General features: G+C 43.6%; 1 protein-coding gene across 5 annotated transcripts in view; it reads left to right on the forward strand.

Annotated features, from left to right (window-relative positions):
• The window catches only part of Sirt5 (sirtuin 5), a 20,308-nt gene extending 5,113 nt beyond the window's left edge, over positions 1-15,195 (forward strand). For all 5 annotated transcript variants that reach the window (XM_013349065.2, XM_013349064.2, XM_026783072.1 and 2 more), the window contains exons 3-9: positions 371-504; positions 1,199-1,424; positions 3,365-3,452; positions 4,322-4,375; positions 6,875-6,998; positions 9,737-9,852; positions 13,777-15,195. In XM_013349065.2, coding sequence (XP_013204519.1) covers positions 371-504; positions 1,199-1,424; positions 3,365-3,452; positions 4,322-4,375; positions 6,875-6,998; positions 9,737-9,852; positions 13,777-13,852 — 818 coding nt within the window. In that variant the 3' untranslated portion in view covers positions 13,853-15,195. The remainder of the gene's footprint in view (positions 1-370; positions 505-1,198; positions 1,425-3,364; positions 3,453-4,321; positions 4,376-6,874; positions 6,999-9,736; positions 9,853-13,776) is intronic.
• The last annotated feature ends 1,899 nt before the right edge of the window (positions 15,196-17,094 follow it).

Here is a 17,094-nt window from a genome sequence, read left to right on the forward strand (position 1 = left end):
TCTACATTATTTAGACTCCTTGAGATAGAATGTTTAGCAAAACTTTTGATTCTCAATATTGTTTGTTATATTTATTATTTGTTATTATTGTATATAGTTGTATTTGGTTTAGTTCTGTCTTATTTAGACATAAAGGGGAGATGTAGGGATAAGTCCCGCCCCTTAGGGGACATGTTCCCTAGGTGCCGAGAACTGAACGCCAGCCCTCTGTAAGAGTGACAAGTGTTCTTGATTGCTGAGCCATCTCTTCGGCCCCTATTGGAGTATCTTACAGTGTAATTTTATTCAAGTTTCATGCCATAGACAATTGGTGTGGAATCTAAGTGTCCCGCTGGTACTCTGGATTGACACGGGTTTATTTTCTGTTTAGATATGGCAGATTTCCGGAAGTGTTTTGCAAACGCCAAGCACATAGCCATCATCTCAGGGGCTGGCGTTAGTGCGGAGAGCGGGGTTCCAACTTTCAGAGGAGCAGGAGGTTATTGGAGAAAATGGCAAGCCCAGGTGAGTCACTCTTCCAAACTACCACAGGCTTTTCCAAATGAAGCTATTATGGCGGTTGATTCAGCATCCACATATATACCTGAAGCCCAAGGGCAGTGTTTGAATTTGGCGGTCACCATTTTGTCCTCTTGGTTTTGGTGTCAACACAGTCTCTATGATGACGATGATAGCAAATTTGGGGTCAGGGGGATGGGTTTAGTGCGGGAGAGCACTTGCTGTGCAAGCATCAAGCGTGGGAACCTGAGTTTGACTCCCAGCATGCATGTGAAGAGCTGAGTATACCTGTAGGCTCGAAACCCCAACACTGGAAAAGTGGAGACAGGAAGATCCTAGAAGCTTCCTGTCCTGCCAACCTAGCCTAAACGACAAGCTTCTAGTTCTCTGAGAGATCGTGTCTTAAGGGAATAAGACAGAAGCACCAGGAAGACATCCTCCTCTGATTTCTGACTACTCATGCACACATGTGCATATCTACATACTCATGTGCATGAAGCGTGAAACACACACACACACACTTCACCTCCAAAAGGGAGTCCAAGACCGACCAAAGTCTCATCAGTAGGGAAGTGGCCGACTAAGTCCTGGGTTAGTCCCAGGACTGGGATCTAGGCCGGTGCCACACAGTCTAGCCAGACCTACAGCGGCCCCTCACCACCTCCACAGGTCCCTCCCTGACTTCCGCCTCTCCCCTCAGGACCTGGCGACTCCGCAGGCCTTTGCCCGCAACCCATCACAGGTGTGGGAGTTCTACCACTACCGGAGGGAGGTCATGAAGAGCAAGGAACCCAATCCCGGGCACCTGGCCATTGCCCAGTGTGAAGCCCGGCTACGTGACCAGGGCCGACGGGTTGTAGTCATCACTCAGAACATCGATGAGCTGCACCGCAAGGCTGGCACCAAGAACCTGCTGGAAATCCACGGTGAGGCAGGCCAGATTTATTTTCGTTGTTTTTTTACAAGACAGGGATTCTCTGTGTGTAGCCATGGCTGTCCTGGAACTCACTCTGTAGAGCAGGCTGGCCTCTAACTCACAGAGATCTGCCTGCCTCTGCCTCCTGAGTGCTGGGATTAAAGGCGTGCGCCACCACCACCCCTGCTGGAGACCAGATTTTAAAACAGCCTCTTCACCCTAGGTACCTCCTCACACCTGTCCTTCCTGCAGGATGTTGTGGCACTTCCCCGGGGAACACGCTGGTGCCTGACAGCACCTGAACAGCACCTGCTTGCAGCAAGGGACGTCTTACCCCCTGGCACCCCTCCCTTGTTATGTCCTGTAATCTGCTAGTATGGAGTATGACAATACCCTTGGGTTTCAATTAAACAGGTTCTACTTGAACACCAAAACAAAACCTGCATTTCTCCCAAAGCCCCCACTGCACAGTATTGGGTGTTACTGGTGTCCTGTACACTGGAGAATTACTGTGTACACAGCCACAAGCTCTGCTCCTGGGCCACCTGTGGGAGTAGGCTGTGCTGTGAACTGCTACCCAGAGAGGGGAGGAGAAAGAAAGGTCTGGGTGTGAGGACCACTGTGGCTTCAGCCAGATTGGGCTGGTATGACTTCAACCTCCTGGGGGTGTTTATTTATTTATCCTTTGTCCTCACTAGGGAATTTGCCCCCGAAGCCATCCTGTTCCACCCTAGAGCCTGAGAGAGGTGTTGGCCCAGGCCCTGTTCTGTAACCCTGTTTGTAACGTCCAGGAGTTTGTCTTGGGTCCCTTTGGCTTCCTTCCTGGGTGGTGTTCTGTTCAAGGCCGTTAGAATTGGTGTCTACAAAGCTACAAACCCAAGGAATGCATTTCCATGTGAACAAGTTGAGAATCAGCCCACCCATGTTGTCTGTTCTATACCAATGCAGTGAAGACCCCCATATCTGTGCTGTACAGGTACCGTGAGACCCCATGTCTGTGCCATATCAGGGCAGTGAAGACCCTGTCCAAAAAAAAAAATCCCTAAAATAGTTACTTTTTTCTCACTGTGACTAAATACTTGGCAAAAACAACTTCGGAGAAAGGTGGTTTGCTTGGGACCATGGTTTTAGGTGACACAGTAAGCGTGGATTATTTTACATGGACTTTGGTGGAGGTCATGGGTCAGCACCAACAGGTCTAAGTAGTGGTAGGAGTATTTGGGCCTTTGAAACTTCATGAACTCAATTCCTAACCACCTGAGGTTGAAACGCCACAGCTCACAGAGTCACACAACTTGGATAGCTTGTAAGAATTGGAGTTGCCTGCTTCGGACAGTAGCAACCTCTACTGTGTTCTGAATGAATGACAACCTTTTTTCTTTTCTTTTTTTTTTTTTTTTTTTTGGTTTCTCGAGACAGGGTTTCTCTGTGTAACAGTCTTGGCTGCCCTGGAACTCACTTTGTAGACCAGGCTGGCCTCAAACTCACAGAAATCTGCTTGTCTCTGCCTCCCATGTGCTGGGATTAAAGGCGTGCACCACCACTGCCCGGCTGGATGACAACAGTTTTATCCTTGGGCCCTCAATGGGTGAAGTATGTGCAGCGAATTGGCTGCCTATGGCTGTGGCCCCTTCTTGGCTCTACTGCAGTTTCTTCTTAATTAATTTGGTCATAATGGAGCTAAGACCTGAAGGAGCCGTTTGCTTTCTGTGTGTGTATGTGTACCCTGTATGTGTGCCTGGTGCCTCTGGAGCCCAGAAGAGGGTGCTGGAAATCTGCCTTGCCTCCTCTGTAAGCCCGTCAAGTGCTCTTAACCATTGAGCTATCGCTCCAGCCTGCCCTTCTTCTCTCAGATTAGTAACTCTGGAAACATCTTCACAGACATGCCCGGAAGCGTATATGCTACGTGACTGTCAAATCCATCAAGCTGACACGCGTCTTTTCTTTCAGGGACCTTGTTTAAAACCCGGTGCACCTCATGTGGCAATGTCGCTGAAAACTACAAGAGTCCAATTTGTCCAGCGTTAGCAGGAAAAGGGTAATTACATCGTGCTGCAGAATACATGTCATTTCCCCTTGAACGGGACATGAATGTGAGGAAATTAAATATTCACTGAAGATTCTCGTGGGTATTTCTAATGCACAAGACTAGACGCTGTACAGATATCTGATGAAAGAAATATTTGATTCATAATTTACCATGCTAAGGAAAAGCTATCAGATGCCAGAGTATTTGCTGTGTGATCTGATCCCCAAATTTTATTTATACAAATTCACATTCCATTTTCATGTATTCGTATATTAGCTAAAACATCACAAGAAAATACCCAGAAAGGACTAACTGTTACTGTAAGGAACGGAGAGATTTTTGGTAATTTTTATTTCTCATTCATATCATTGGGAATTTCCCAACATTTTTATGATGAATGTGTATTAGTGTTATAAGTAGAAAAAATTAAGGAAACTACTGAGAAAAAAAATTCTTCTGGACCATTTCAGAACAGTATAAACTTATCGAAGTAAAAAGCTAACATAATTTCATTGGGGAAGCATCAAATGCCCCATTGAGACTCTCCACTACACAAATTCCCTCTTGAAGCAAAGCCAATGGTCAGTGTTTAGGGTCCATGCTTCTATAAGCCTTCTAAGTTAGCATGCGTGAGCAGGTTTGGTACCATATACTGCCAGGCACAACACAAATGACTATGTCACGTTCTTCCTTCTCTTTCTTGCTCTTTACTTTATTTTTTATTTTTTTATTTTTTATTTATTTATTTATTTTTTTTTTTTGGTTTTTCGAGACAGGGTTTCTCTGTGGTTTTGGAGCCTGTCCTGGAACTAGCTCTCTAGACCAGGCTGGTCTCGAACTCACAGAGATCCGCCTGCCTCTCTTGCTCTTTACTTTAGGGCTCCAGAACCAGAGACCCAGGATGCCAGAATCCCAGTTGACAAACTTCCCCGGTAAGTCAGAAAAAATGGATGTGTAGCTGGTGTTCAAGGTTGCAGAAAAGAAAAACTAGAAATCAAAATCTCAACTCTTTGTGTGTATGTGAGATGCCTTTGAAATGTCCAAATGCAACAAACAGCCCTGACCTCTGAGTCCAGGGGTGAAAGGACCAAAGATGAAATACCTTCCAGGTTCTTTTTAAAGAGCCTTTGTCACTGCATTGCCCAGGCTGGCCTCAAACCCCTAGGCCCGAGGGATCTTCCTGCATCAGGGCCCACCCCCCTGTAGTTACAAATACATTGTCCGACTTTGATCTCTCTGTGTTTTGAGTCCTGACAGATGAGGTCTGGGAAGTTTCTGGAGCAGTTATGTGATGGATGGTGATCTGAACACAGGAAGCACATTATAATTATAACTATAGAATATTTATAGTATAATTAGTAAATGGTCCACCTTCTCTTCCTTGGTATGACTCCCAGTCCAAGACTGAGGAGGTAGCAATGGTCTTGCAAGGGTGAAATTACAGGGAAAAAAACGGGACTGGAGAGATGGCTCAGCAGTTAAGAGCACTGACTCCAGAGGACCTGGGTTCAATTCCCAGCACCTACATGGCAGCTCACGATTGCCTGTAACCCCAGTTCCAGGGAATCTGATGCCCTCTTTGGCTTCCTAGGGCATTGCATGCTTATGGAGCACATACTTAAATAAGTCAAAACACCCGTCACACAGAATAAATAAATCTAAAACAATTAAAATATAATTTTGTATGCTGTAAAGTACATTAGATTTTTTAAATGTCTGGGGTTTTTTGTTGTTTTGTTTTTTGAGACAGGGTTTCTCTGTGTAACAGACCTAGCAGTCCTAGAGCTAGCTCTTGTAGACCAGGCTGGCCTCCAGCTCCTCCTGACTCTGCCTCCCAAGTGCTGGGATTAAAGGCGTGTACCACCACTGCCCAGCTTTGAATGTCTGATTTCCAAAACCAGGCATTGAAACAGTGCTTCCAAAGGGTGTTTCTTGGGGGGCTGGAAGCTGTTCAGTGGGTAAAGTGCTTGCTAGGCAAACATAAGAACCTAAATGTGGAATCTCAAGACCCACAGAAAAGCTGAGCTTGGCCATGAGTGTCTGGAAACCCATGCTGACAGACAGATTCTCCGGACTTGCTGGATAGCCAGTCTAGCCAAAACAGCAACCTCCACATACACACATGCATCGGCAAGAGCATCAGTCACGTGTGCACATGTGCACATACACAAAACAGCAAAGTGTGAGCCTACACCCTTAATCCCAGCACTGGAGAGGCAAAGGCAGGTGGGCCTCTGTGAATTCTAGGACAACCTGGTCTACAGAGTAAGTTCCAGGACAGTTTAAGCTCATATTGAGACCCTAAAAACCAAAAAAAGGTTTAATTTTTAAAACTTTGTCTATGTGTGTGTGCCTGCATGTGGGTATGTATTTCTGAATGCAGTACCCTTGGCGGTCAGAGGCATTTGGATTCCCTTGTGAATCAAGGAATTCCCAGATGATTATGACCCCCTAGAGGGTCCTCTGAAAAAGCAGTATGCTCTTCACTACAGAGCCATTCCTCCAGCCCTGAATCAGTTCTTCCTAAAAGTGATTATGCTATATTGATACTTCTTTGGTTTATTTTAACCATAAACCCTTTTCATTTCTTTCTTTTTTTTTCTTCATCTTTTTAAAATAAGGCTTTTCATTAATAAATTCTGAAGTTTCAATAGAAAAGATTAGAGATTCTAGATGTTTCCTTAATAAGATAAAGCTGATATAGTAGGCAGAAGATTTTAGAACATAAACCTAAACTATATTACCTAGAGGTAATAGGGAGTGAATGAAGAGAATCCCCCACTCCAGCAAGATTTATCTGTCTTAATCCTGGCTGTCCTGGAACTCACTCTGTAGACCAGGCTGGAAGGTTGAGTCAGGAGGATCACAAGTTCACGGTTAGCTTGACCCACAAGTGAGTTCAAGGTCAGCTGTGACAATTTAACAAAAGTGTCTCAAAGTCAAAAGTCAGAAAGAAGCTGGGGAGACCATCTGTGCCTGCTCTACTGGGCACAAAGCGCTGGGTTCCAGCAAGAGGCAAATAAGGTGGAGAAGACCGAGAACTTGGCCGTAGGCCAGTCTCAGGAAAGACGTGATCTGCGAGAAACCACAGGAGCCAGCTCACTGGTGGAAACAGGTGGTTCGGGTTGTGGCAGCTCTGAGGCTGCCGTTGCGCCCAGCTCTGGGCAATGGGAGTGTGTTTGTGCCAATGAGTGCACCAAGGGGAAAGAAACAATTTTTTAGAGCTAGCAGGCCAAGCTTAGTGGAAACAGTGTCTACACAGCTCAGTAGATGAAGACAAGATAAGGACCTAGTGGGGCAAAGTCACCTGAGTGCCCCACATCCAGGGCAAGTTCCCATCTCCTGGCCTCAGTAGCAGCCCAGCTTTCCTAGGATCCTGGGTAATCCTGGCCCCAGCAGTTAGAGCTGATTCAAGGCTGATATTCTTCCAGGTGTGAGGAGGCCGGATGCGGTGGCTTGCTGCGACCTCACGTGGTGTGGTTTGGAGAAAACCTGGATCCTGCTGTTCTGGAGGAGGTGGACAGAGAGCTCGCCCTCTGTGACCTGTGTCTAGTGGTAGGTCATGCCCGTCCCTAGTCTTCAGGACCTGGAAAGACCGAGGTGGAGTTTCTTCTGGCTGCCGTCTTCCTCCCTTCTTCCTGTCCATCCACTTCTCTTCCACCTTTTCTCCTTCACTCTTTCCCCGCTTCTTCCCCTGAAAGATGTGTGTAGGTGGACTTTTCTTTCCCACCAGACAGCTCCCAAATAACCACACCGAGACCTATTATTAATTATAAATGCTCAGCCGATAGCTCAAGCTTACTACTAGCTAACTCTTCCATTTTAAATTAACACACATTTCTTCTCTACACTCTCCTACATGACTTAGTATCTTTTCTCACTATGGCAAGTTCATCTTCTCTCTGCATCTCCTGGAGATTCTGAGACTCCTCTCTTCTTCTTTTTCACACTCTCTTTTTGTCTGCAAGTCCCACCTAACCTCTACCTGTCAGCTTCTTTATTAAACCAATCACTGTAACATATATTCATACAGTGTAAAGGACTATTCCACAGATTTGATTAGAAGTCTCATAGTGTCCTGCAGAGAAAACCAAGAAGTAATCTTTTTAAAAGATTGGTTTCCTTATTTTGAATTATGTTTAGGTGTGGGTATGTGCACCTGAGCTCAGTGTCCTCAGAGGCCAGGGGCTTTGGATCTCCTCGAGTTCCACATAATTGCGAGCCACCCGGCATGGGTGCTGGGAACTAATTCTGGGTCCCCTGGCAGAGCAGCAACTGTTCTTAATCATTTCTCCAGCGCCAAGACCTATCTTAAAGGATGAAGCTATGCACGGCCATGTTCTGAGCATCTTTAAAAGCTTCACTTCCCCCACAAAGTAACAAAAGGAACATGCTTTTATAGAGCAGTATAAATTTAGAGATGTAATAAATAGACTATCATAACGCCATTGGGGAAGCATCAGAGTTTTTTATTTATCTGTCACATTTGTATGCATGATGCCTGTGTGCGAGTGTGTCACACGTGGAGGTCAGAGGTCACCGCTGTAGAGTCAGCTCTCTCCTTCCACCTTTGCATGGGTTCTAAGGGACACACTTGGCTCACCAGGCTTTTTCAGCAAGCTTCTTTACCAGCTGGACTATCTTGCCAGCCCTAGCCTAGATTTTAAATATAATACATGCTCATTATTAAATGTCATTGATAAACTATGAAAGAATCAAAACCTAAGAAGGAAATTAGAAACCACCACATTATACCATCTGGAGATAATAACTGGTAGCATTTTGATGTTTTCTTCTAGACCAGGAGTTGAGTCCTTTTGGCAGAGAGCAGATGGCCTACAGAACCTAACAATTTTAATATATGGCTCTTTCCACAAAAAGTTGACCACTTCTGATTCAAACCCTTCCATATATATATACATATACACATAATACACATTCTGTCTTGAGACTGTTTTATTTATATAATAATTCAGTTGGCATATCCCATGCCAATATATCCAAAGCTGCCACATCTTTTAGTTTACTGTATGATTTTCTAGTACACACATGATAATGAAGCACCATTAATAAAAACTCAGAGAGAGAAATCGGGGTTCAACCTGAAGGCCTGAAAAGCAAAACAATCAGCCACAGGCTCTTACCTTAACCTCATTCTGAAGTGGAGATCCTGCCTTCAGGAATCTCAGAATGAGACTGTGTCTGAGAGCTGTCTCCTCCCGTTTTATAATCCTCTCTAGTTCTGGGATTAAAGGCATGCATCACTGGGATTAAAGGCATGCATTTCCCGGTTTCTATGGCAACTAGTGTGGCTACTGGGATTAAAGGTGTGGGCCATCACTGCCTGGTGTGTAAGGCTGACCAGTGGGGCTGTTTTACTCTCTGATCTTCAGGCAAGCTTTATTTATTAAAATATAAATGAAATATCACTACATGATATAGTGAGAAAATCCTCTATTACAGGACATTTGGGTTGTTGCAGGTTGTGTTTTGAATAGCGTCTAACGTAGCCCAAGAGAGTATTATGTATCACTATATAGCCAAAGCCAGACTTGAATTCTTCATCCTCCTGCCTTTACCTCTCACATGCTAGGATTACAGGTCTGTACTCTAGGTCCAACTTAGGCTGTTTCAGATTTTGGTATTTGAAGCAATGTTGCATGAACACATGTAGATGGGAATCTTAGCATGTTCCTCAAGCAGTTTCCTTGGGAAATTGCTAAATTCCTAAAGGTGGAATTAACTAGAAAGAGCATGCAAAGTTCACAGTTACTCTAATATGTCTTTAAAAGCAGAGGCACTTTGTGCTGGGGATATCGCCGTTCTGTGTTAATTGTGTACAGCCCATGTTGGGTGCCGCCTCTGTGGTCGTGGTGGTCACTAGTGAGAAAGCTCGGTTTGCATGTGCTGTGGCCTTTCCATGACTGTGAAGGGTGTGCATGCACGTCAGAATATTAACAATGATTATTCCCAACTGTAGACAGAAAACGTGAATCATTTTCACAACTTCAAAGACCAAAACCAAAGGGACCCCTAGTCATGTCCTTTGGGCCATTTCTTTGCTTCTTTGTCTACTTATGTAATTAACTGTCCTTTTGTGTCACATGGCTCTTCCCCACTTCCAGTGATTGGCCAAACACCAAAGACAGGTCATGGCTTTTACCTGTCCCCGCACAGCAGTTCTGTCATCTGGCTGGGCTTTCCTCACACACCCCCATCCACGCCCCGGCCTGAGTAAGTTTCCCTCTCCTTTCATCTCACCTAGTGGCCCCCATTGTCCAATTGCCTTGTAGGTGGGAACATCCTCTGTGGTCTACCCAGCTGCCATGTTTGCCCCTCAAGTGGCCTCCAGGGGAGTCCCAGTGGCCGAGTTTAACACGGAAACCACCCCAGCCACCAACATATTCAGGTATAGTAAGGGATGACCAAAGCTGGGTGATGGGAGGTGGAGCGCGGGCTTGGAGATGTCATCCCAATAGACGGTACAGTCCTGGTTTCTCTGGAGGAGGAGAGAGGAGAACGGGGGCAAAGAAGGGAGTTTGTCATCTTTTGTTTGATTTGTAGCTGTTATGGAAGAGCAGAATACCATGACCTGCAGGCTGGGTCACTCTTTCACTACATGGGAGTTTCCATAGAACTTGTGTTTTCACCTTGACACTTCATATTCTTCTCCTTTACACTTGCCTTTGTGGTTTTCAAGTAGCTGTGGCCACAGCCTTTGCCCGTAGGTGAGAGGCACCCTCGCCCCCTCCGGATGGCTTCCCTGGGTGATCGCTGTTACAGTGAATGGGAGGCATTTGCTGATTCCCTCAGTGTTTTGGCTGACGGAACCTCAAGGGTCCATGCAACGCCAGGATTTGTGCTTGGCTGAAACAGAGATGGGCTGTGTACTCGTCGCGGCTCCGTTTGGGGCCTTTTAGTACTGGGATCCATCAGTGCTCTCAGCCGCCATGCTGTCTTTTTGTCCCATCTTCAGAATTTAGCCGAAGTATGTGGTGTACCAAACACTGTCATAGTCCCAAGGAGAGGACAGATGAGTAACAAAACCCAAACCTTCCCTGTGAAGATGAGACACTAGTGGCGGAGGCTAGCGATCAGCACTGTACCTGGTGGGCACATTATTTGGGTTTTGAGATGCAGAGGCAGTGTGAAGAGCCCAGGTGTAATTGGGAGAGGGGGGCAGGGCAGGTGTCAGTCCTTAGAGGAAGCCTCAAGAGATACAAACAAAGAAAACCAGCCTATAGTTCACAATCCCAGCCGGGCGGTGGTGGCGCATGCCTTTAATCCCAGCACTTGGGAGGCAGAGGCAGGCGGATCTCTGTGAGTTCGAGACCAGCCTGGTCTACAAGAGCTAGTTCCAGGACAGGCTCCAAAACCAGAGAAACCCTGTCTCGAAAAACCAAAAAAAAAAAAAAAAAAAAAAAAAAAAAAAAAAAAAAAAAAAAAAAAAAAACCAAACAAACAAAAACACAATCCCAGAGAACCTAGACAACAACAATGAGGACCTTAAGAGAGACATACATGGATCTAATCTATATGGGAAGTAGGAAAAGACTAACTCTCCTGAGTAAATTAGGAGCATGAGGGCCTTGGGGGATGGTTGAAGTAGGGGGAGGAAGGAAAGGAAGGGAGTGGAGAAAAATGTGTAGCTCAATAAAATCAATTTAAAAACTTTTTAAAAAATGAGATAAAAGAATAAGCCAAAAAAAGACCTTTCCAGATTCAGGGACCACCTGATACAAGGGCCCAAGGCAGATGCACAGCTGGGCAGTGTGAGGACTGCTAAGGAGTCCACCTGGCTGCAGGGATGGTCAGTGGGCAGAGTTCTAGGAGAGGCGATTCGGGCTAATAAATAAAGTTTGGATTGGGGGTGAAGGGAAAGTGGGGGGAAGGGCTTGATGCTGAATACGAATTGCTGGTGGTTCGTCACCTAAGAAAGTAGCCTGAAAACCATGGAGGTAATGATGTCACTTATCAAAGGTTTGACGAGCCCTTGCTTTTAAGTCTCAGTTGAATGCTCACCTGGCTGTGCCATCCAGTAGGGAACAAAGCCTTCTTTACCTGTGGAGCTGAGCTTCTATTGATCTCTCAGCCTCAAAGTTTCCTTAGGGGAAGTCCAAAGAAAAAAGACACATGACATATATGCCTTGAATTATGTAATTATATATGCACATATATTAAATATCATATATAAATATTATATCATACACACAGGCATATAAGTATTAAATATCATATATATATATCTTTGTTTCAAGCACAGTGAGTACCCCTTAGCTTTACTTCTTTGCGTATTTGTTATTCCTAGGCCTTCCATTGGAATGGGATCTGCTAATAGGGCTCACCTTTCCTCGTCCCCATAGTTTTCCTGGTGGTCCTTTAATCTTCCCAGCTCTCATGAATAAAACAAAGCTACCACCCAGATATCCTGAGTCAGCATTTATAGCTGGAGGTTACTGTTTATACTTTAACAAATGGCCAGTGGATTCTTCACAGAAACTCTTACTTATGTATATTCCTGTGTGTCTATGTGCACACAAGTGCAGATGCCTGTGGAAGCCAGGTTTTGGATCTCTTGGAGATGGAGCTACAGTCTGTTGTGAACTGCAAGATGTGGGTGCTGGGAAGCAAACCCTAATCCTCTGCAAGATCAGTATCTTAGTCCCTGCCATCTCTCTAGCCCCTCCAGTTTATTTCTATTTTATTTTGTAATGATGTTGGGGATTGAGCTCAGAGCCTGTGCTTGCTAGACAATCTCTCTAAATCTAAGATAACACTTCAGCACTATATATATATATAATATAGTGCTGAAGTGTTATCTATATATGTATGTATGTATGTATATATGTATGTATGTATGTACGTACGTACGTATGTTAGTTTAGTTTAATACATAACCCAGACTGGCCTCAAGCTCATGATTCTCCTGCCTTGGTTTCCTAAATACTGGGATTATAGGCATGCTCACCAACCCATCTAAACACAGCCCAGAGCATGCTCTAGTAGTTACTTCTTCCAATGACAGGGCCATAGCCTCAGGTAGCACAGCACAGAGTACAGCCACTGGGCTAGTCTCCAAGCTGATTTTAATTTTGCATAATCACATTTGTCTGCTTTTGCTTTTGTGGCCTGTGTTTTGAGAATCAAATCTAAAAGTCTATTGCCCTGACTCGTGTTGTGTGCTCCTCCACCATGTTTTCTTCTAGTAGTTTTGAATTGCTTTTGTCTGTTGTATGAGACAAGGGTCCAACTTCATTTCTCAGCATGTGGCTATCTAATTTACCAACACCATATATTTAAACGGCCTTCCTTTCCCCATTGTGTGTCTGGTAGCTTTGTGAAGGCAGTTGACCGTCGACCTTTAGATTTATTTCTGTACTTTTTACTATATAGTGAGGAGGTCATTTACTGCAGAGGCGCTGGCTTTGTTCATTATGCTCATGAGTTTATCAGTTATTGAAGTTTGTGGATGTATCTAAGCGATTTAGGATTGCTTTATCTATATCATGAAAAATGACCCTGGAATTTCAATAAGGATTATAGTATAGATATTGTAAATAATATTAATATTTTCAAATTCATAAACATGGGATATCTTTCCACCCACTTGTATCTTCATATATATAAATATGGATGTTTATATACTTTCATTTATGAATTTGGCATTATAATGGTAAAATACACTGCAATCATATGCTGTGGGAGGTCCTTCCGCTCCTTCAGCCAAAAGCCTTTAAGATACCAGCCCCCTTGGACATGGTCTTTTTTGCTTTAAAAATCAGCCGTAGCCCTGCACTCACTGTCTTGCTGCCGGCTCCCACTTCTGGTTGCTAGACTTTACTCTGTTCTTGTTCTCTCAGGGGACTGTTGTCTAGGACAGTGATCTGTAAGTTTTCCCCTTAAATAAATAACCCTTTTATTATTCATAATTCTGAAATGGTGTGGGACTGCTTTGTGACTTACGCCTTCAATCATGCCTTCTCCACCTGTCACAATAAAGTCTTATAGCACAGACTTAAGACAGTTGTCTGTGACGTGTTACATTTAGTATTGTCATGACTTGGATTACGGAAGTCCACAAAGCTAGGTTTGGTGACACACATCTTTAATCCTGGCACCTGAGAAATAGAGACTGGCTGTTCTGTGTGAGTTCAGTGCTAACGTGGTCCACATGGCAAGTTCCAGGCCAGCCAGGGTTACATAGTGAGACCCTATCCAAGAAAAGTCCATTAAAAATTCGAACACCATTAGTTGTATGCTATCAGCTGCAGTTTTGTGTTCATTTTGTTAACTTGTGCCCCCCTAATTCTGCTCTATTGCTCCTTCCATTTAGGTTTCATTTTCCAGGACCCTGTGGGACAACACTTCCTGAAGCCCTTGCTCCTCATGAAACTGAAAGGGTTTCTTAATTGTCCTGTGGAAAGAGGAGAAGATTGTGTAGCACATAACCAGGGCACTAACAGGAGAAGAGGTTTTGTGGATGACAAGCTGAACTTTGGAAAACCTAAAAATACTCTTTGAGCCCCTAGAGGACAATCTGTGAAGGGACTGGGCATCAAAACACCAAGAGCAAATGTGTTTTCTTTGGAAAGGCTGATGGACTGTCAAGTTCTTCCATCTTATTTGATTTCAACTGAAATATGAGTATTTTGGATTTGCTGTTCTTGGTCAGTTATTAGGAGGGAAAAATTTGTACTTAAATTGCTTGAGAAAAAGGTGATTATACAAACTGTTTGTTTGTATCTTGGGCAAAAATAGAAATAGAGAATTAAAACCCTAAAAGTTAAACCCTAGTAAATTTTTTGGCACACATTTTTGTGGAAATGAAACCATCCTTTATAGTTGGTAATTTATTGTATAAGGATGCTCTTCCAAGAGATGTCTTTGTTGGGGGCTTCTTTTCCCTTTTCTTTTCAGTACTTACTTCGCTTGGATGCCTTACCTTAAAGAATATGCAAGAACTCATGCAAGGCAAGAAAAGGAACAACCAAGTAGAAACGTCAGGATGAGAAAAAGAATAATGCTAATCCAGGACGGAGCAGATGAGCTGCCTCTGAGGGAAGGAAGTGATGGGTGATCATTGCTGAAGGTCACAGATGGAGAGCATCGTCTCTGCTGGTCTACATCATCACTCAATGTCATAAATGAAGGGGAACATCATCTCTGCTGGTCTACATCATCACTCAATGTCATAAATGAAGGGGAACATCATCTCTGCTGGTCTACATCATCACTCAATGTCATAAATGAAGGGGAACATCATCTCTGCTGGTCTACATCATCGCTTAGTGTCATAAACAAGGGTATGTGGTTTCTACTGGTCTAAGAGCTCCACTGGATCCTGAGAATGACCTTTTTACTTTGCACTATAATAGCAAGAATGCTGCACTGTCTCTGAACCCCACCTGCTGATGCAGCCCTGGGCTTGAACTGTGGCAGGGATGTGAGGCCTAGAGAGGAGCAGTGGCCACTAGCGAAGAGGATAAAGATCATACATAATGCTCTCCCTTGGGGCCAGTTAGTTCCTCAGGTCACGATGCACCCGGGCTGCCTCCCCTCAGCCCGTCTCAGAACTCCACTTATTTTAGTACTTCAGGCATCTTTCAATAGTTACCTTTCTCATGGCTGTGACCAAAATTCCTGACAAAAATTAATTTAAAGGATGAGGGGTGTAAGTGAAGAATGCTTCTTCATTTCCTGGCCGCCCAGACCCAAATAATAACACAGAAACTATATTAATTACAACACTGTTTGACCAATAGCTTAAGCATATTCCTAGCTAGCTCTTACATCTTAAATTAACCCATTTCTATTAATATGTGTATCACCATGAGGCTGTGGCCTACTAGTAAGGTTCTGGTGATATCTTTCTCCTTCAGCAGCTACATGGCATCTCCCTGACTCCACCTATTCTCTGTCTCTATCTCTTCCAGCCTGGCTATATTCTGCCCTGCCACGGGCCAAAGCAGCTTTGTTCATCAACCAATAAAAGCAACACATACAGAAGGACATCCCACATCATTTTTCCTTTTCTTTCTAAATAAAAAGGAAGATCTTATCTTTAACATAGTAAAATTACATATACAAAGCAGTTATCAAGCAAGAATTATAGTTACAATATTTAGCCCATTTACATTTGGCAAATTAAGGATAATATTCTATCATCTATCTTTGTGAGGCTAAAGTTTTATATCTAATTTATTTTATCATAACTAAGGAAAACTATAACTATCTATTCTTCAACTCCAAAATACCCCAAAAGGATATAATATTACCTAAGTTAACAGGAAGTGCATTGTAAGCCAACTTCCAAAACTAGAACTGACATCTCACTGCCTGGACAGTCAAGTCACCCAAGGTTCTTCTGTAATGTGGGGCATCCATCTTCAGCCTACAGGCCCATAGTATCTGTCAGACTTTTCCATGAAGCAGGAAATTTCAAAGACTATTTCGCCTACATTGGCACTTTGTTAGTCACTTTCTTCTGTGTCCTGCAGAATGTCTGGCAGATTCTTTCATGAAGCAGAAACCATGAAGGGTTGTCTTACCTTTTTTTTAAAATTTTTATTGAGCTCCACATTTTTCTCTGCTCCCCTCCCTTCCTTTCTCTTCCCCTTCAACTCTCTCCCATGGTCCCCATGCTCCCAATTTACTCAGGAGATCCTGTCTTTTTCTACTTCCCATGTAAATTAGATCCATGTATATCTCTCTTAGAGTCCTCATTGTTGTCTAGGTTCTCTGGGATGTCTTACCTTCTTTAGGCAAATTCAGCAGCAACTTTTCTGTGGATCCGGCATGTCCAGTTCATACAGCATACCATCAAGCAGCCCAGGCAAGAGCAGTTTCTTTCCCAAATGGCTAGCCTTGTCACATTGAAGGCAAATTTCGTAACGAGTTTCTTCAATGCCCATCAACCTCTCTGAAGTAATTGGTACTGCCAGAATCAGATATGTCTCACTGTTGAGAAAAGTCTAAGTTCTTAAAACATATTAAATGGGCCGGGCGGTGGTGGCGCACGCCTTTAATCCCAGCACTCGGGAGGCAGAGGCAGGCGGATCTCTGTGAGTTTGAGACCAGCCTGGTCTCCAAGAGCTAGTTCAAGGACAGGCTCCAAAACCACAGAGAAACCCTGTCTCGAAAAACAAAAACAAAACAACAACAAAAAAAAATTAAATGCCATATGTCATAGGTCTTTGAAGTGTTGAAGATTATCTAACTGAAATATATATCTAGAAAACCTAACTAACATGACTACAAGTTTGACTATTATAAATGACTATCTAGTAACACATAATTTTTAATTATACATTACATTATTAAATGAGCTTTTTAAACATACCTTAAATAAGAGTAGAAATATAGATGACAAAATTGACCTTAAATTTGTAACAATAAACCAAGATCCATACCAATGCAAAGTATTCATCTTTATATTACAGAAAAAAATAACATCTTGAAGTTTGCAGGCAAATGGATGGATGTACAAAACATCATATTGAGTGAGGTAGTCCAGACCCAGAAAGACAAATATCATATGTTCTCACTCATAAGTGGCTTTTAGACACAAAGCAAAGAAAACCAGTCTACAATTTGGTTTTTCGAGACAGGGTTTCTCTGTGGCTTTGGAGCCTGTCCTGGCACTAGCTCTGTA

Source organism: Microtus ochrogaster, chromosome 16 (assembly GCF_000317375.1).
Source record: "Microtus ochrogaster isolate Prairie Vole_2 chromosome 16, MicOch1.0, whole genome shotgun sequence".
Lineage (NCBI taxonomy): Eukaryota > Metazoa > Chordata > Mammalia > Rodentia > Cricetidae > Microtus > Microtus ochrogaster.